The sequence below is a fragment of the Rosa chinensis genome, chromosome 2 (genome assembly GCF_002994745.2).
Source record: "Rosa chinensis cultivar Old Blush chromosome 2, RchiOBHm-V2, whole genome shotgun sequence".
Classification (NCBI taxonomy): domain Eukaryota; kingdom Viridiplantae; phylum Streptophyta; class Magnoliopsida; order Rosales; family Rosaceae; genus Rosa; species Rosa chinensis.
Window position 1 is genome coordinate 6,663,035 of NC_037089.1, and position 18,825 is coordinate 6,681,859.

The 18,825-nt window shown below is 39.0% G+C and overlaps 3 protein-coding genes across 6 annotated transcripts; all 3 read right to left on the reverse strand.

The window, feature by feature from the left end:
* Positions 1 to 50: 50 nt before the first annotated feature.
* Positions 51 to 5,632, reverse strand: LOC112187446 (WD-40 repeat-containing protein MSI4). The gene is made up of 15 exons (XM_024326235.2): positions 5,228 to 5,632; positions 5,041 to 5,104; positions 4,741 to 4,827; positions 4,595 to 4,657; positions 4,343 to 4,408; positions 4,154 to 4,228; positions 3,497 to 3,572; positions 3,190 to 3,403; positions 2,859 to 2,940; positions 1,999 to 2,072; positions 1,756 to 1,867; positions 1,558 to 1,632; positions 1,262 to 1,335; positions 714 to 813; positions 51 to 386 (listed from the first exon to the last, which is right to left on the reverse strand). The coding sequence occupies exons 1-15, from the start codon at positions 5,476 to 5,478 to the stop codon at positions 288 to 290; spliced, it is 1,512 nt and encodes a 503-aa protein (XP_024182003.1). The 5' UTR covers positions 5,479 to 5,632; the 3' UTR covers positions 51 to 287.
* A 1,011-nt stretch (positions 5,633 to 6,643) lies between these two features.
* On the reverse strand, positions 6,644 to 7,990 carry LOC112187447 (transmembrane protein 258). Its single transcript, XM_024326236.2, has 4 exons — positions 7,834 to 7,990; positions 7,650 to 7,750; positions 6,923 to 7,001; positions 6,644 to 6,833 (listed from the first exon to the last, which is right to left on the reverse strand). The coding sequence occupies exons 1-4, from the start codon at positions 7,834 to 7,836 to the stop codon at positions 6,786 to 6,788; spliced, it is 231 nt and encodes a 76-aa protein (XP_024182004.1). The 5' UTR covers positions 7,837 to 7,990; the 3' UTR covers positions 6,644 to 6,785.
* A 641-nt stretch (positions 7,991 to 8,631) lies between these two features.
* Positions 8,632 to 16,444, reverse strand: LOC112187443 (receptor-like serine/threonine-protein kinase ALE2). Of its 4 annotated transcripts, none has more exons than XM_024326232.2 (21): positions 15,852 to 16,444; positions 15,143 to 15,268; positions 14,828 to 15,061; positions 14,478 to 14,729; positions 14,125 to 14,376; positions 13,858 to 14,025; positions 13,707 to 13,772; positions 13,506 to 13,592; positions 13,175 to 13,303; positions 12,951 to 13,085; positions 12,730 to 12,864; positions 12,503 to 12,637; positions 12,206 to 12,415; positions 12,030 to 12,101; positions 11,836 to 11,937; positions 11,651 to 11,749; positions 11,161 to 11,532; positions 10,795 to 11,085; positions 10,258 to 10,644; positions 9,892 to 10,135; positions 8,632 to 9,773 (listed from the first exon to the last, which is right to left on the reverse strand). In XM_024326232.2, the coding sequence occupies exons 1-21, from the start codon at positions 15,931 to 15,933 to the stop codon at positions 9,086 to 9,088; spliced, it is 4,266 nt and encodes a 1,421-aa protein (XP_024182000.1). In that variant the 5' UTR covers positions 15,934 to 16,444; the 3' UTR covers positions 8,632 to 9,085. The 4 variants fall into 4 exon arrangements, with proteins under 4 accessions (XP_024182000.1, XP_024181998.1, XP_024181997.1 ...); XM_024326230.2 differs by having other exon boundaries at positions 11,836 to 11,928; positions 13,683 to 13,772; XM_024326229.2 differs by having other exon boundaries at positions 13,683 to 13,772; positions 15,852 to 16,443.
* Positions 16,445 to 18,825: the final 2,381 nt, after the last annotated feature.

Here is an 18,825-nt window from a genome sequence, read left to right on the forward strand (position 1 = left end):
GATATTGATATGTCCGAAAAATAAATTAAAACCAATCCTGACAATACAAATTAGGCGCCGCTAGCAATCTAGGTTAAAAGAATCTCATCGCTGAAGCATGTGCCCCAAACATAACAAGTACTTAATAGCATGATTTTGATCTCATTTCGTATCTACCATATCCAATTGGCAATTATCTAACAGCACACAAAAATCCTCCTACCTCTCTCTAACATAATACTTGGGGTACTCACAAGTAACCTACAAATGGAAATTTTCCTCGGCAATCTAACAACTAGTGTTGATACTCAAGGCTTCGCACAAGAAATAACATGTGACTTGAACTTCTCAAGCTCTTCCAAAACCTCCTCTTCAGGCCTGTAGATCAAATCACTCATGCGCCATATCTGCACAGAAATTGCCAGTTTCAGAAATCAATTCCCATTTTCAAATGAACACATCATGGCTCTACACGGTTAACGCTCAAGCTTTAAAAGGATATATTTTCCCAACTTGTCTTTTCCATCCTTAAATGCTTTGAAAAACATTTTACATCTATGATATAGACAGGGTAATAAGTCCAAGTGCTTATATTTATCTCATATGGTACTCATTAGTCATTACAGCTCCCTTCAGCTTTGTGTTGATTTCAAATTTTCAATTCTTAAATGCGTTTTTAAAAATAATTTATCATTTTAGAAAGAAAAAAATTCAATAAGAGTAAGATCTGATACCTGCAATGTCCCCCCTCCACCAGTAGTATCACAGTCATCAGACACACTAACAACAGTCCATGGGTCAGATGCATTCCAATGAAAATCAACAACTTTGTCCCTGCATAAAATGTGAAATAAAGAAAAGCATGTGAGGAAAACTACAAGACTGAGAGAACAAATACCTTACTATTTATGAAATGACCGAGGCAAGGATCAATTTTCACACAAGAGAACTTCGACAGTGTCAGATCACTCAGAAACAGATAAAAATAATAATTTCCTAGTTTGGCCCGTCAGTTGGATGAGTTTTACTAATATAAAACTTCAAACCAACATTTGATGCAAAGATGAAGCTTAAAAATCCAACGGATATGGGTTGCATGAGCAAATTATAATTTTTGAGCCTAATCATATAACAGAGATAAATCCAGAATTTTAAACATATGAAGTTGACCAACAAGAACAAAGATTCAATAGTCTTGTACAATACACATCAAAAGTTGGAATTTGGAAACGATTAGTATAGTACAGTTTAAACTAATTAATTCGAAGAGCAAGTCTCAAACCTGTGCCCTGCATGCTGGAAAAACAAACCAGGAGGAGAACTTGGGTTCTTGGAAGTTCGCTCCTTCTTACTGACCTGCAATGTAGTATATATGAATTTATTACATCAGATGTTTGGTGAAGTGATGGGAGAGGGGGAAAGGTGACAATCCACTCCATAACAATACTGATAAATTATTTGAACACTTCATCATGTCAAAAATTACATTGAAGAAAATGACATAAAATCACCATATGAACTTTAATTCAAACTATTTTCTGAAGCCAACTTTTTTCTGTCAAAAAGAAACCTCCATACCTTCTCATAATCCCAAATGTTTAAAAGACCATCCTCTGCAGAACTTCCAAAGATGGATGATTTGTCTGGAGACCACTGAAATAGAGATGCGATTTAATAAAAACAGACACGTCCACAGTTCTTGTAGCAGATGTACTTCCTTAAAAAGAGTTGAAAGTTTTAAAACTGAACAATAAAAACCAGGAATCACATTGTTACCTGGACACAGAGAACAGCAGCTTTATGACCCTCAAATTTATAAATAGGTGCGCCAACTCCACCAGAAGTAAGATTCCGCCGATCAAACATGCGAACAGAATGATCTGCTGACCTGTTAAGAATCAAGCCAATACAGATGCAGTAAATAACTATCATATCTTATCCACGCAAACAATAAAGCACAATCAAAATCCAAGAATTGGAATGCAGGAAAACCAAGAGAAGTATGACATGAGATCATACCCTGTTAGGATAAGGTTATCATCATGGGGATTCCAATCAACACAGTGAAGATCAGCATCGTGCGCTTTTTCAACCTGTAAGTCAGTATCCAAGTTTAAGGATCAGAGTTAGAAGTAGCAAGAAAAAAGAAAAAGGCACATAAAATACGAACGAAATGATGCAATGAAAAGGATTTTACAAGAGTCACCAAACTCTGGTTATCTCTAAATACATACAAAACCAGAAAACATCCCCAAATAAATTCCAACAAATTAACTTCAATAACACAGACAAACATCATCAGCAGCTGCATACTTTTGTCTGGTCAACACCACATAAAACAACCAAGTGAAATAAAACTAGATCTCTTTGAAAATTTCTACCCAAGTCACCCCCATTGCAGCCACAAGAATATATAATCAGGCCAGGAGCAAACCCCCTAAACATGCAGAATGAGGACTCCCACCTAAATTCACACAACCAACTGGCTTAACATGAATTACTGAGAAAGTTATAACATGACTCAGGCTGGACTTCGATGCATCAGCATCTCTGTCTTGAGATACCCCTTGACAATTGATGGAATCAAGAGGCAAAATAAACTTCGACTCTAAATGACATATCAGGTATAGTTACAGCAAAGACCATTTCTTGAGTAACAGATTTCAGACCCTATAAAAATTCTCGTACAAACTCTACTTATTATAATGAAGATCAAGAAGTATTCTTCAAAGTACAAAATGGGCACATCAAAGATAGAACAGGCATTAGCACGAAGTTTCTACAACACCTATGCCAGTCTATTCACACCCTTGGTACAATACAATACCAAGCCATAGAACAAACAGAAGATAGAGAAAAGTAAGCATGAGATACATTACCTTTACAGCAGGACTAGAACCCACACGTGCATCCCATAGTATAAGGCAGGCATCGTCACCAACACTACAGAACTCCTGTGAGCTTTAGTAGAGATGTAGCATCGTTAGGAAAAAAAGAAGCCCATAATAACTACAGAAATTGCAGCTGATATGGTGTACAATAACATGGGTGTTCCATTATTTTACTAGTTTGATCAAGTCTATGGTTACTGCTATATGAAGGAAATGTGGCTTGGTAAATGAGGAAGCATGAAGTTTATCTTTAGCAAAAAAGTCGTGCAACTTATTCTGTTTGAACTCAACAGAAATTCAACTACAGCCAACAAGTTACCTAGTTGGGCAAAATGCCACATCTTCCACTGTATCCTCGTGCCCCTGGTAGACACCCCTTGGTGCAACAGAAGGACCATCAGCAGTCTTTTCATTACCCTCCCCAGGCTTAATAATTGATCCACCAGATCCTGGAGACTTGGTTGCTGCTGGATCTGTGGTAGATGCTGCTATATGGTCCTGAATACTCCACAGGACCACTGTTTTGTCCTTACCTGTGAGCAAAATGTTTTACAGTTAAAACAAAAGGACTATCATGACCTATAAGGCTAAGCAGAATAACAGTAATAAAATAAAAGGCAACCCACCTCCAGAGAGCACATAGGGTTCAGTTGGACACATTGCAAGAGCAAATTCTGCATTATCTTGATGTCCAGTCAAAATCTGAAAGGATAAAACAGTCAAGATTTGGAAAGGGATAATTGGTAGTAAGTAAAGGTGAAAGAAAAGTGGCATTTCTCATATCCCCAGAAGTTATAGAATTTAGCAGGCAAATTACATTAAAGATTTGACAAAAGAGGAAGTCATGGAAAAAGAAACTAGGGGAGCCATTCCAAACCATGCATCTTTTTTCTTTCAAACTGCTATATAGCATAATAAGCTTTGTCTTATGAATTCTGAGAGTAGATTTATTACTTTCTAGAAAACTGAAATCTTTATGACATTAAATAGTAACTCTTCGGTTCCCTCTCTTAAACAGATGCGCAAAACTTATTTAGCTAATGCACAAACTCCAAATCAAGAAAGAGCATGATAATTAGTTACTCAATGATGCACAGAACTCCATAGCAAATCATGTAAACCTACAGAGTTTTGACAAATCATGTAATGATCAATGCCGGACGTAATGCAAACTCAATTGCTTCACCTCATTAGTACATACACACTTCCAAATTTTCTTAAAACTTTTTACCTAAGAAATTACTAACTGAGGTTCAGGAAAAGTTGTGGTAGCAAAAATTTACCAAATCCGGACGAGAGTTTGTAGCCCCAAAGACAGCATGACGGTTAGGTTGAGCTTCAACATCCCAAATAAGGACCTGAATTGTGGCAAAATTCCAAAACGAGTTAAACTTCATATTCATACATTGACGAAACCTAGACCACAAACACACAACTTTTCAAACGCAGATAAAAGAATGAAAAACACTTACATCAGGACTGTCAGTATGCGTTGCCACTATCTTAGTGTTCTGTGGAAGCTCTCTGATTCTGTTTACCTGCCAAATCATATGAAAAGATCACTACAAGAGACTGAAAATCTTCCCTTAGAACCAAAATGGGAGCAAGAAAGAATCCACAACCACCAATTGAAGTGTGAATGGCAAGCATTGTCACACCAATTGATTCTCCCCAAAAGAAAAGAAAAAAATTGCAACAGCTCTCATTTTCATGTCAAATCATACCTCCCCAGGATGTATGATGGTCTTGTACTTCTTCACAAATGGTGAGCGCGCTTCTTCATTGAACTGAACAGTTAAAGCCAGCTATTAATAAAATTACCAGATGAATACTCTACTCTACATGCAAAAACCAAAACAATCTCACAAACCTGAGATATGTGCTCCGCAGCGGCAACTCTACGTTTGACAACCTCGCAATTTGCAATAACCAGAGTATTCGGAACACTGCCATCAGTCTGTGGACCACCAAAAAAAAAACTCGTAAATTGTCTATTTAATTCAAGACGAACACTCTCTAACTACAGATCTTCGGTACTAATCGACCAACCAATCCACCAAAAACACACTAACGTCAGTTACACAGTCAACCAAAACCTACTAATGGAGCATCATTTCTAAGTCGCAAAATCCAAACACACAAAATTGTAAATCTGAAAATGAAAGCTTACCTGCTCAGAGAGGTAGAGCCGCTGGCGATTCTTGTAGGTAGCCTGCTCGAGCTGCGGGCCCCACCTGAAAAAAAAAATTAAAAAAATACAGCCACACAAAAACCCTAAAAATCGAACCAGAAGCCCTAAAATTGAGTCGCTTAAAACCCTAGAGCTCTAGGGTTGGGGTTTAGAGGTGGAGTAGTACCGGCAAGAGAGGGAGGGCCAGACGAGGTTGTGGTTGGCAAGCCAGTCGTAGAGGACAGGGACGAGCGACTTCCACTGACTGTACTTCTCGTCGACGCTGTGCTGCTGCTGCTGCTGTTGCTGCTGCTGAGCCTTCTTCATTTTCGAAGCCGAGTGGGCCTCCTTGTCCTCCTTGGGCTTGGGCTTCCGGCCCCGGGTCTCCTTCTTCTTCGCCGGAGGTTGCTGCTGCTGCTGCTGCGACGGAGTTTCCATGGTGGTGGTTGCTGTGACGGAGTTTGAAACCCTCGGCGGTGGTTCGGACCCTAGTAGTAGTGTGTCTCCGATTTTTCTCGCTTCCTCTGGTTTTCTCTCTCTCACTCTCAGAGCGTGTCTGTATCAAGGAGACTCTGATGTTTGTGTGTTCAGTCCACGCACTTTTAATGCGACGATGCACACGCGTCACCGTACTTTAGCGCTTACTTTATAAAAGCATTTTTATTCCAGTTTTATATATATATATAAAATATGCATTCTTCATAGATCTCGATCCGAATATCGACTGAATGGGACATATTATTAATTCGTTCACGTAATTGAGGTCCTTTGCTAGTTATTAACTCACCCCGAGAAAAAAAAAAATATATATATATATATATAGTGTTTTTCTCTTTTTTTTGAATTTGAATTAAAAATTAGTGTCAATTTTTTTTTTTTTTTTTGCCCAGTACAATTTAGTCTAGTGACATAAGTTTTCTCTTTGTAAGTGAGAGGTTCTGAGTTCGACTCACAAAACACTAATTGTTGATATGATCAATTTTTTTTTTTTTTTATCAGCCGCTGATCTAAATGCTAGTCACTTACGATAGAGTATCCTCACCATCCTTGATCATATCCGGAAGATTGCCTGAAAATCCTGATCAGGAAATAGAGTTGTGCCGGTCATTGAACAGGTTTGTTTGCAAAAAAGCATGATTGAATCTAGAAAATGAATAGCTGAAATGAAGTAATCTGAAGCCGGCCATCTTGCTAGATGAAAGCCTTACAACTACCCTTTATGGTTCCAGCCAATCCTGGGGCTTTGCCATTTTCCCTCTCATTCTGCAATTTCTAAATCTGTTAGGTTATGCCTGTTTCATTGAAGAAAGTCGAATTTAAATTGCTTCTTTTTTTCAATGAAAAGAACTGATATGCACCATCAATAAGTATTAGAGATCTTAAGCCCTAGGGGAGGCTGGAGCTGTAATCACTTTGCAGTGCACACCATGACAACCTGTTTCGATTGTAAGATTCAGGCTGCCCTCAAATATCTCATTCTCCCCAACGTTTGGGTTTGGAGTTTGGCCACCCCAGTGCCTTAACACTGAACTCCATATCCCATGCTCATGCCCAAAGAAACAAAATAAAAGATCTTTCAAACACACCCAGGCAATGCAATATATACGGTATGATAAATAAGGCAACAGACCACTATATTGAAACTTGTCTCATTTAAGATTACCATGATTTAACTAACAATGTCAACAATATTATCCATCATGTAAATCTAGTCTTTCTTAACAAAATTTCATCAACTCAAAGTCTTAAACATAAACTCCCGAAGCAAGCAGCAAGAACAAGGATCCAAAACCCTGCACAAAAAGATAAGAGTTGGACTGTTAGAAACATGAATACAATAAGCCATCCAGTACAGAATAGAGGATTCCAACTAAGAACGCACCAAGAAGACAGAGGCCACAGTTCCTGTAATAAGCTCCTTAGCAAGACTGCGGCTTTTCCTGGAAGAGGTCGCTTCATAGCTGCAATAGATATGTACACCATTAACTATACTATAAAGTGTAACTCTGACAAATGTATTCACATAAAGAAGGAAAGCTGATGTTACATGAACGGTTTGCAACCATACTACCCCATGCAAAACCTCAGTCAGTCAAGGAATTGTTACGGGCAGCTATTCATCCCAGCACTAATTTGAAAACATTCTGCAAACCATTTTTAACCTAAAGCATTTACTGCAGTAACATATAATCTGCTATTGGTTATAACGTGATGTCTCCAATCCCTATCAAGCCTTTATCTGCTCTCAATTCTACGCTGATCAATAATGAAACACCGTTTTTTACTTTGATTCTTCATCAAACTGGTAAAAGCATTTGAGAAAATGATAATATAGACCAAAAAGAAACCTCTAAGTCTCACATTAAACAGCCTGATAACATCTTTTTCTACAGCCTATGATTAAAAGAAACAAACTTGCTGCATTGGTACTAAGCTCTTAGGTTAAATTAGTCCAGTAACTTCTGCAATTGGTTAAATTATTCACATTCATAATTCTCAATTTTCCGATTAAAGAAAATTACTGTACACATAAAAACTGAGAATTTCATGGCCAAATTGAGTGAAATAGGAACTAAGATCTAGATCTAGCAATGGCGGATCGGACTCACATGAAGAAGGAAGCGGTGAAGAGGAGGCCGAGGGAGAGCATGACGACCGCTAGGGTTGGGTACCACGCGTCCGGCACGGGACTGGCGATGGGCTTCGGCGCCTGGAATCGGAAACCAAAAGGAAATCGAAAACATTAGAATTTCAGAATAAGCGAAATTGGAATTTGGAGAGGTGTGCGCTTACCATTGAAGAAGAAGAAGAAGAAGAGAGGTGTTGGAAAGTCGTTGACGCGCTCTGGTTTTGGTTGGAGGACTCGAGAAAGTGAGGAAGACGAAGCTCAGTGTGTATTTAGAGAGAACAAATTGGATCCTCTGGGTCTTCGGTTCGATCAATCACCACCGTTCGTTTTAAGTTCTTGTCAACGACGTGTCTTTTTCGTTTTTTTTTCCTTTTCTTTTTTTTTTGTAATTTTCTTTTTCTTTCAAAGAGAGATTTACTCTGGGGTTTTTTATTCTGATATTTTGAGTCTCGTATGTCCTTGATCATTCCACTACCGAGGCATCTTGAAAGTAAATCATGTAAATCATGCTCCATATTAATCTAATTGTTACGGTATTTATATTAATTTGTCATGTTAAAATGGACAATCAAATTGATTTCTCGATTCAATATAAAGCCAAAATAGACGAGGTGAGTAATGTCTCATCTCAAATAACGACAGATACACAGAAGACAAATCTGGTTACGCCTGGTCGCCTGTGCCTAAACCTAAATGGAAAGTAATTGGGTAGCAAAATCAATATTTTATGGTGACCTTGAACTAAGTGACAAGACTGACAACAATAAGAGAGGCTACCATCATTGGATACTCTAGTGCTTTTTTTCAATCTACTGAAAACTTGAATCATATTTTGTGTTCTCGTTCTTTTGTTAAAAGGTTTTGGAGTTGCACAAATTGCAGGCCAAATCAAAAGATAGCGTCGATATTGAGTAGTGGTTTTCTTTGGCACAATTATGAAGTGTGACCTCAAAGTGCTTATAATTTTGAAGGACTTCTGTTATTTGGGTATCAACATCCCTTTCTCTAAGATTACAAGTGTTTACAAGTAATGGGAACCAGTCTGCACATTATTGTACAAAATCTTCTGTACATCTCAATATGTAACTAGAGCAAGCATCCGATGTCTTGAATACATGTTAATTTACAGATAGAAAAGCTTCTAGCTACCTCCTCAAAATTTTTGGATGTACAAACTCTGATAATTCAACAGGTTCATTCAAACCTGCCTCATATATATAGCTCCTGTGACCATATGATTTTCACTTATTAAGGTATTGGCATTCATCTCAATTACAGATTTTGCCGATGTCTCGTTTCCAGACTTCACTGGCCTTTCTCCAACTTTTGCCTGCTTCTAAATGCCTGCCTTTTGTTTCATGAAGAAACCCATCTCAGCATCAACTCATCAACGCAACACTCAATGTGATCAAGCATTCAATGCGATCCTTGCCATAACTTTAACATAAACCCATGTTCACTCACACTGCCTCCAGATGATCTCAGTTTTTGCCAGAACTGCTTACTCCTTCCTGTTCCCAAGGGACCTGAACTCGAGTGCCTCCGAAATGACTCAGAATCTTCCCTCCCAGTTCTCATTGACGTACTGTACAACTTCAACAATGTTGCTTCCCTCTCTGTCTCAAGGTCTGAATCATAGGTAGGAGCAGAATATTGGCGCTGGAAAGGATATGGCATCTGTTCCGAGATAGTACTTGCACCAGCAGCCATGTCCATGGACAAATCCTCTCGGCTAGAACTCCGTGAACCTATTTCTTTTGACTCATCAAACTCATTACATACCAGCTTTAAGGCCTGAACAACCTCCCCCATAAAAGGTCGGTGTGATACCTCTGGTTGTACACACATTGAAGCAATAGCAGCCACTTTCGCAATACTGTCAAATGGAACATCAGATCCTAGATTTTTATCTACGAGTGCCTCCAACCCTTCTCTACTTGTCAGCAGCGGACGGGCCCATGCCACCAGGTTTTCTTCACCAGGTGGCTGTGACATGTCTACTGGCTTTCTTCCGCTTAAGAGTTCAAGAAGGACAACCCCATAGCTGTAAACATCACTCTTGACAAGAAGATGCCCCGTCATTGCATATTCTGGAGCCACATACCTGAATAATACAATCATAGGAATGACATAATAGAGATATCAGAAAGAGTCTTTCGAGTAGCATGCTAAGGGTGGTTAGTAGGTTCAACAAAGGATGCAGTCGAAAGGAAATTACACACCCAAAAGTTCCCATTACACGTGTTGATATGTGTCTGTTTTCCTCATCCAATGCAGTCCGTGCCAAACCAAAATCAGACACTTTTGGTGTAAAATCATTTTCCAGCAAAATATTGCTGGATTTGAAATCTCTGTGAATGACACGGGGGCTGGAATCCTCGTGTAAATATGCCAGACCCCGAGCAGCACCTAGTGCTATCTTCATCCGGGGACCCCAACTGAGTGGAGCAGTTTCCTTGTCAATTCCTGAAACCAAGTAAATTGGACAGAAACATAGCTTATGTCAAAAAGAATGCTTCAGCACATTCTTAAGAATGGAATAATTATAAACTCTGAAGTACAGCCAAACAAATAACAAAATAACACACCATGCAAATGAGATTCCACACTGCCATTAGGAATGAGCTCATAAACCAAGCAGCGGTGCTCTTCTACACATATGCCAATTAACTTGACCAAGTTTCGATGATGAAGGCGACTAAGCATCTCAACTTCAGCCAAAAACTCCCGACCACCCTGCTGATCATCTCTTTTTAGAACTTTGACGGCAACCTTGGTTCCGTCTTCAAGATCACCACTGTAAACAAGCCCAAAGCCACCTTCCCCGAGTATTCTTGAAGGATCCAAATTGTTAGTGGCTTTTGCTATGTCACTTGCACTGAAAGTATTAGCAGATCCAGTATATGTTGCAATGCTCGATCCAAATGATAATGATGCGGAACTGTGCCTACTATCCCTCATAGAGCCAACAGTAACTGCAAAAATATAGATTCTTTTCTATATTAGAAATGCTAATTTAATAGTTTGGATCCACCACAGCTGTACTTGATGACCAAATTTCAATATTTAAAATACTTGAGGTAGCAACGCGTCACAGAACCTGGACTTTGAACAATTCTTATTACCTGATCGTTTTCCAATAGAAGGTAGCAAAGTCCGTGGAGTTGATGATAGTTGAGAAGCACGGTCTCTAGGTTTGAATAGGAAAACCCAAGCAGCAGCAGAGCATAAAGCAATGACTACAAAGGATGACAGAGCAATAATAGCAATTATGCCCCCATTAAGCCCACTTTTATGCCTCCTCTTGGACACATTAACCCCAAAGGGCTTTACCGCCCTTGCATTATTGTCATTACCAGGATATGGTCCGGCATTTATTACATCAGCGTCTGAAGAAGGAGGAGATGGAGGCAAACCTATACATACAGATAAAACTTACAGCTGTTACATGTCAAAAACAAATACAGAGAGAACCTGGTAGCATTATATACCTGGATAGCGCACATACAGTACTTCATAGTCCCCAAAGTAGGATGCTTTTATAACAACTTGTCTATGCCAAAATCTCTGGTCAGTCAAAAAAGCTGTGGTGCTGTCAAACTTTTCTCCAAGGGGAACCAAGTCAATAAGGACTACTGTCTTCTCTGGGTTCTGACTGGCAGCATTGGCTCCAATGATGCGAACCTGACTTTGTTGCATGAAAACCCCAACTGCAATTTCCTGGGCTAGCTCCGAAACTAAGGGGAAAAAAGTATAGAGAGGAACGCTGAGGCGCAGTCCCACTTGCATTGGCAAGACACAGATACAAGGTGACCCAGGAGGGGTATTTGTATAGGGATCTGAACAAGTCCCTACTAAACAATCTACAAAAAGGGAGAACCTATGCATTACACTTTAGTTTGAAGAAGAATATTGTAGGATCAACAAAGCGGAAAGAGACACCAGTAACCAGTAGGTAATAAAAATATTCTAGATGTATACCTGCATTCGGAGGTGGAGGTGGTAATGCGTGAACTTGTGGCAGAGGCGGCATTTTTGGACTGGTAGATAAAGACCCTGGTGCAGAACGTATTGGGGGTACTGACAATAGTATAAATAAGTTAGTAGGTAAGTCTATAGTACAGTAACAGAAACTAAAAAGCAATGAGAGAATGAGCATTTCTTACTTTTGGTATAGTCAGATGCATCTTTTAGAGATGGAGAAGGAGCAGGTGAAACATGGCTTGCTGATGGAGTGACAGGTAAATGAGATGGGGGAGCTGAAGACCCTGACAGGTATTGTGTTAGAGTTGAAAAACAAAGTTACTATTGCTCAGATGTTGAGTGGAATTGAAACACTTAAAACTCAAAGCTTTGGTACCTGGATATAGGGGTGGAGAAGCATAGTGTCTTCGCCTCCTTGTTTGAACTGATGCCGGTGCAATCACTGGACCTGCATAAAAACATTAAAATGATCATTTAGGCCATCATGTAAAAGAACAGAATAAACTGTAGAATTGTATTCATCACATGTAATTCAGGTAAAAAAAATGAAACCTTGCTGTTTTGAAGTGGAAGGAGAAGCCAAATATGATGGTGCAGCAGTAGGATTGGTGATGTTGTTCCTGGTATGATGATATTTATACAATGAGCTTGGAGGCGATGATGCAGGAGAACGAGATCCTTTATCAGAAGGAGGTTCAGGGAATGAATCAGATGGTCCAGGAGCAAGTTTATAATGTCTCAGAGGTTTGTGGACAAAAGGAGCTGCAGCAAAGAACAGAACCCACTGTCATAAACTTGACACATAGACTTTCAAATACCAACCAATATGAAATATTTAGTTTTCTAAACCTTGAGCTGGGGCACGACTCATGGGTAGTGATGGCTTAGGAGCTTCATATGGTGGTGCAACAACCGGTATTCCACCCCTTTTCCAGTGAATGCTGGGGGAAGGAGATGATACCACAGGTTTGCGGACAGATGGAGCTACAACAGAAAACAGAACCCTAGTATTTTAAACTTGACAAGAGAAACTTTCCAGGTAGCAACCTATATGGAAATACGCAGGTATAGAAAACCTTTAGCTGGGGTATGCGCCGTGGGTGTTGATGACTTGGGAGCTTCATAAGGTGGTGCAACAACTGGTATTTGACCCCTTTTCCTGTTGATGCTGGGGGTAGGTGATGATACCACTGGTTTGGGGACAGATGGAGCTACAGAAAATGACAGAAACTAAAATTATAAACTTGCCAACACAAACTTCAAGTGGCAACCAGTATAAATGCGTAGGTTTCTATACCTTCAGCTGGGGTATGACTTGTGGGGAGTGATGGCTTGGGAGCTTCAATTGGGGGGGCAACAACTGGCATTTTAGCCCTTTTCCAATTGGATTTTGGGGTAGGAGATGATACCACAGGTTTGTTGACAGATGGAGCTACAGCAGAGAATAGAACCTAGAATTATAAACTTGACTACACAAAATTTTGAGCAGCAGTCCATGTTAAACATGTGTGTTTCCTATACCTATAGCTGGAGCATGGCCCATGGGTAGTGATGGCTTTGGAGCTTCATATGGTGGTGCAACAACTGAATTTCCATCCTTTTTCTGGTTGATGTTTGGGGGAGGAGATGATACAGGAGAGACTTCAGGATCTGAAACCTCAATATATTGAAATTACATTTAGAATTGAAACTATTAAGAGAGAGCACATTAGAAAATTTATGTGTTTTCTTAATTGGATCCTCTATAACCTATCTCAAGAGTTGGTATAGACACAACTCCCTCTTAAAAATAGTCTAGTAGCAACCTTTTTAGTTTTTCATAGCTTAATACAAAATTCTTCTAAAGTAGTACCAGGAATTGTGGATGGAGACTCTCCCGGTGTAACTGGATGACTGGAAGGTGGGTTTTGAGGCAGTGTACTTGGTGATGCAACTGGTACTGCATATTAGAGACACAACAAAGTGTCAATTAAACTAGGAAGGTTTTAGTTTTAAATAATCAAGGAAAGCAAAAGCAACAAGGGTCTACTAGGTAATGTAGTTGGTGCTGTACTCGGTGTGGTAGAATGGACTACAGATGGATTTGGTCCCGATGCCCTTGGCAGTGATGAAACAGGTGCTGTGATTTGAAACAAAGCATACCTTTTAGAAGTAAGAACAAATATCTGAGACCTAGTAAAGTCATAACCACAGGCTAACTGTACCTGGAGCATTTGTCTCTGGTATGGGAACCTTATTTACTGGCACATTTCCTTGATGAGAAATTGATGGTGAAGTTTCTGGCGTACTGGAATTGAGGACTGGTGAAGTTTCTGGTGTACTCGAATTCAGGACTGGTGAAATTGGTGGCAAATTCCTCCGAGGTGTTGCAACTGGTACGGCATATTGGAAGTGAGATAAAAAAACACAACTACTTTAACACCAACTCAACATAAAAATCATCATGGGAATAGCCATTGCATGTCATATACCTGGAGCAACTGGCACTGAGATAGAACCATTATTAACTGGTGTCTTTTTTGGAGGAACAGTTGGCAGCACAGCCGGTGCATGAGTTTGTACATCTAATGGTGGAGGAGCTGTGTTCTGCGGAGCATTTGGCTCTGGTATGGGAACCTTATTTACTGGCACATTTCCTTGATGAGAACTTGATGGTGAAGTTTCTGGTGTACTCGAATTGAGGACTGGTGAAATTGGTGGCACATTCCTCCGAGGTGTTGCAACTGGTACAGCATATTAGAAGTGAAATAAAAAAAAACACAACTACTTTAACACCAACTCAACGTAAAAATCATCATAGGAATAGCCATTGCATGTCATATACCTGGAGCAACTGGCACTGAGATAGGACCATTATTAACTGGTGTCTTTTTTGGGGGAACAGTTGGCGGCACAGACGGTGCATGAGTTTGTACATCTAATGGTGGAGGAGCTGTGTTCTGTGGAGCATTTGGCTCTGGTATGGGAACCTCATTTACTGGCACATTTCCTTGATGAGAACTTGATGGTGAAGTTTCTGGTGTACTCGAATTGAGGACTGGTGAAATTGGTGGCACATTCCTCGGAGGTGTTGGAACTGGTATGGCATATTAGAAGTGAGATCAAAAGACACAGCTACTTTAACACCAATCAACATAAAAATCATCATAGAAATAGCCATTGCGTGACATATACCTGGAGCAACTGGCATTGAGATAGGGCCATTATTAACTGGTGTCTTTTTTGGGGGAACAGTTGGCAGCACAGACGGTGCATGAGTTTGTACATCTAATGGTGGAGGAGCTGTATTCTGTGGTGGCAGCACTGCTGGAGTACTTGGTGAAAGGGATGGTACCTGTCCTTCGATTTTAGGGGGCACTGGGAGAGGCATAAGAGGTGGCATTGCAGGCACAGGGTGCAAATCCGACCCTGGATTGTCAAATTGAGAGCTCAAATCCGATGTTCTAATCTAAAAAAGCACTGTCATGGGAACTTATGATCAGGACTTACCGTTTGGCTGTAATGCTGGGCCTGGCACATTGCTTCCGAATGACTTGCTTTGAGGAAGAGGACCAGGTGCTGTCTCAATAGGAGGATTCACAGAGAGAGATTCTGGTGATGGTGATGGATTTAATCCTGAGAGAAAGTGAAGGGTTAGACAAGCTGTGAAAATCAGACACTTAAGCCTGTATACTATTCATTCTTATTCTGAAACAACTTTGTAGTTACATTAAGCCTTTATACTATTCAATGGTAAGGCATTAACCAGATCAGTATGAAACACAAAACAGAATATAAGTACCTGGACTACTGTACTTCTGGGGACATTATTTCGAAAACAGAATACTACAATTTCCAGCCATTAGAACACACCAGATGACCCACTAGCTGTGAGTTCTGGTGGCAATACTATGCTCAGGCAAATTTTAGAAAACAATTTCAATAACAATTCGATAAAATGAGCATATGTTCAGATCGAAGTGTCGAAAATAATTCACTTTATGTGATTGCAGCATTTGATCATGCTAGTCCCAGTAAACTACATTTTTTTGGTTTTGTAAACAAACAATAGCAACATGAAATTCAGAGACCCAGATCACAACAATGTTGGTGAAGCACAAAAGCTTGCAAATCCATATTCAACTTTCACTATTCCATTCACTATTTCCAACGCTTACATGAAAGATTGATAAAAGATTTACTGAAGATTAAAACTTACCTGTAGATCCTTGGAGAGCTAAAGCAAAGCCAATGAGACACAGATTAACCAGCTGGAGAAAGGCTGGCATCACCATGCCCATACCATACAACACAAATCTCAAAATCTCTGTACTCCCACCTCTCTCAATGATGAAGGAGTAATCAGAGAACAATAAAATAATAGTAACAAAATGAATAGGTTAATAATTATTCTATGATATGATGACTTGAAGCAAGAACAAAAGGTGAGTTAGATTAGAAAAGACCCACAAGTAGTGAGATGGAAGCAATGAGAAGAAGGAAGTTTATTGAGAAACCCAGAACTGGGTTTGGTGAAAAGAGCTAGCAGAACTAATGATCCTCTAGCTTCAATAAAGCTCTGAAATTTGCAGAGCTTTGAGATTTCCATGAAAGATACGATCTTTTCTACAGACATGAGTTGTAAAAACACAACTGGAAACTTGAAGCAAAACCAGAACAACAAAAAAGAATTAATATTAATATACACTCACTACAACCTTACAGTACTGCTAAAGGAACAGACTTTGTGACCGAGAGAGAGAGAGAGAGAGAGAGAGAGTTGGGTGGGGTAGAGAGAGAAAAGCCAGGAGAGAGAGAGATGCTTGGTTAATATTTTATTAGGGGTGGGAGGCAGATTTTTGTGTTAATGGGGGGAATGAACCAAAGTACAAAACTTTTCATTAGAGGTTGAAATTCTTGGAATTTTCTTAATGGGTTTTTATTTATTTTCTTGTTCTTGGTGGTTACTTGCCTTACTTGGTTGGCCATGGAGCTAGTGGACTTTTACTGAGGATTTAGGCCAGTGTCAAAATCCCAGTTTGACACATCACCCTCCTTTTCTTCTGTGATCTGGATTACTCAACCTTTATTAAATAAATACAGGTTACTGTGTGGTTTAGCAATCAGCGTCCTGATCAGATAAAAAGTAATTTTCTTTTTGGTTGGGGAAATTTAAAACTAAAAAAGTATGTGATTACTTGTTTTTCTTTCTTACTCAAAGATGTGAATTGAAGAAGAAGGCGGCTTTGCAACAGAAACAGTTTTTGTTAGTTAAGATATCATTATAGACTCATATGTCAATGATTTATCCAGACCCGGAATACGGTACAAATTTTTGACAGCTGCAGATTTCAGCTTTTGAATTTCAAATAAACCTGAATGGCACAAACTAAAGAATTGACCAGTGAGGTCTGAACATAAAACCAGAACTATGAGTTCCTTCTTGAATGGGGTTGATGTAAGTATTAATTTCTGGGGTCCATATTCTTTAATTTCAGGCTGTCCAAACTCTAAAGTCTAAACTACTACCTCTGTAGACGTACTGGCTTCATTGCCCTGTGGAGCAGAAATGCAGAAACACCTTGACATGGAATGATGCTAGTCAATTTAGGGAAAAATTGTAATGAAATTAGGGAAGAGGACGAGCCACAAACTTAAAGCTTTGAAGGGTTCTTGTTCAAAAAAAATAAAAAAATAAATAAATAAAGCTTTGAAGGGTTGCTATAATGGAGCCCACTGTTCTTGTTTTGTGCAGATTTGGACAAATTACGACTAAAGGGTTTCCTACCGATCAAACTCAGTGGACTGTGGTGGTTGTTCGGGGTTGTGTATTGCCAAAATGACGAATTTGAAGATGACAGTTATTGATCATGTTCATGATAAATGTGTTGATGATGCACTATTTTTGGAGAACATGCATCTAAAAATGCCGACAAATCGTGTTTAGATTAGGTTTTCCAATACTAAACCACACTATTACAAACACATTTAGATAAAGGCATCTCTAAGAGACTACTTATTTCAAAATAAATTTAATATTTAGGTAATTTTAGGCTAAAATTCTACTCCAACATAATAGTTAAACAAAAGTTAAATTTAACTTTTACTAAATTCTCTAGCAATATTTAGCTAGAGATGAAGAGAATTTAACTGAAACCTAAATTTAGTTTGGCATTTAGGTATTATGCTGAAGCATAACTCAATAGCTAACTAGTTATATTTCACTTAAAGTAGCTAGGAAAATAAGTATCAATGTTAGAGATGCTCTAAGCTGAGGTGAAATAAAGTGTTCGACTAATTAACTTAAAAAATGACAAATCACGAGATTAGAAAACGTCAATTTACTGTTTGTACAATGAAAAGAAACAACGATTAGGTATTTGTTCTTTCCGCAGAAGAATCAATTCCTTTACTAACATGGCCACCGCAGCTATCAAATTTAATCAGACAATAGAACATTATGGGATTTTGACAAGCCAATAAAACTCACACCCCACAAGATAGATTACAGTGGACCATCAAAAATCTAGAGAGTGCTTCACATTGTCCCCATACACGTTCTGCTTTTCTTTTCTTTGTTTCTTGTTTCTTTTTTTTCCTTTTTCACTTGAGTGACTTCACGGACTAACACGTCTGAGGCTATGAATCATAGTCGGTCAAAATTGGAATTTCATTGTCACAATAATTCTCTTCTGATTAGAGTAGCTTGTGATCCAATAGTTTCTTGTTTTTCACTCCATTTTTTATGGGTATGAAAGAAAGGGCCATGTTACTGTTTTCCACAAAGCTTCTTTATAACCATCTTCTTGGTGAAGACACCCTTTTTTTTTTTCACCACTTGGAATTAAAGCATCAAAGAGGGTTGAGATTTGGGATGGTTAGTTTCAAACTATCTCTAGTGCATTGTCAACCAGATGGAATACCTTCAGACCAAAAAAACAAAAACAAAAACAGATGGAATACCTCATTACTATTTTTTTTTTTTATCAGTGCGGCTGTTCTCAGATATTGATTAATGAAACCACAGATTATAAGGGAGGACATAAAGCTTGAACTCCATATTACAATAAGTCTGAAGAGTACCTCTTGGAATATCTCATTACTTTACACACTTTAATCCCATTTAGTGTGCAAGATTAGAGCGTAGAAGAGAAGGCAAAACTAAGTAGAATAGAAAAGCATACATAAGAGAG

Coding starts and splice junctions, on each gene's coding strand:
- LOC112187446 (XM_024326235.2), bottom strand. CDS start 5,478: ATGGAAACTCCGTCGCAGCAGCAGCAGCAGCAACCTCCGGCGAAGAAG. Junction 3,573..4,153: donor CAAACTCTCGTCCGGATTTG/GTAAATTTTTGC, acceptor TTATCCTTTCAG/ATTTTGACTGGACATCAAGA. Junction 2,941..3,189: donor GTGGCATTTTGCCCAACTAG/GTAACTTGTTGG, acceptor TCTCTACTAAAG/CTCACAGGAGTTCTGTAGTG.
- LOC112187447 (XM_024326236.2), bottom strand. Junction 7,002..7,649: donor TTCACCGCTTCCTTCTTCAT/GTGAGTCCGATC, acceptor TATCTATTGCAG/CTATGAAGCGACCTCTTCCA. Junction 6,834..6,922: donor CTGTGGCCTCTGTCTTCTTG/GTGCGTTCTTAG, acceptor CTTTTTGTGCAG/GGTTTTGGATCCTTGTTCTT.
- LOC112187443 (XM_024326229.2), bottom strand. CDS start 15,933: ATGGGCATGGTGATGCCAGCCTTTCTCCAGCTGGTTAATCTGTGTCTC. Junction 12,865..12,950: donor AAGTCATACCCCAGCTGAAG/GTATAGAAACCT, acceptor CATTTTCTGTAG/CTCCATCTGTCCCCAAACCA. Junction 11,938..12,029: donor TTCTCCACCCCTATATCCAG/GTACCAAAGCTT, acceptor AATACCTGTCAG/GGTCTTCAGCTCCCCCATCT.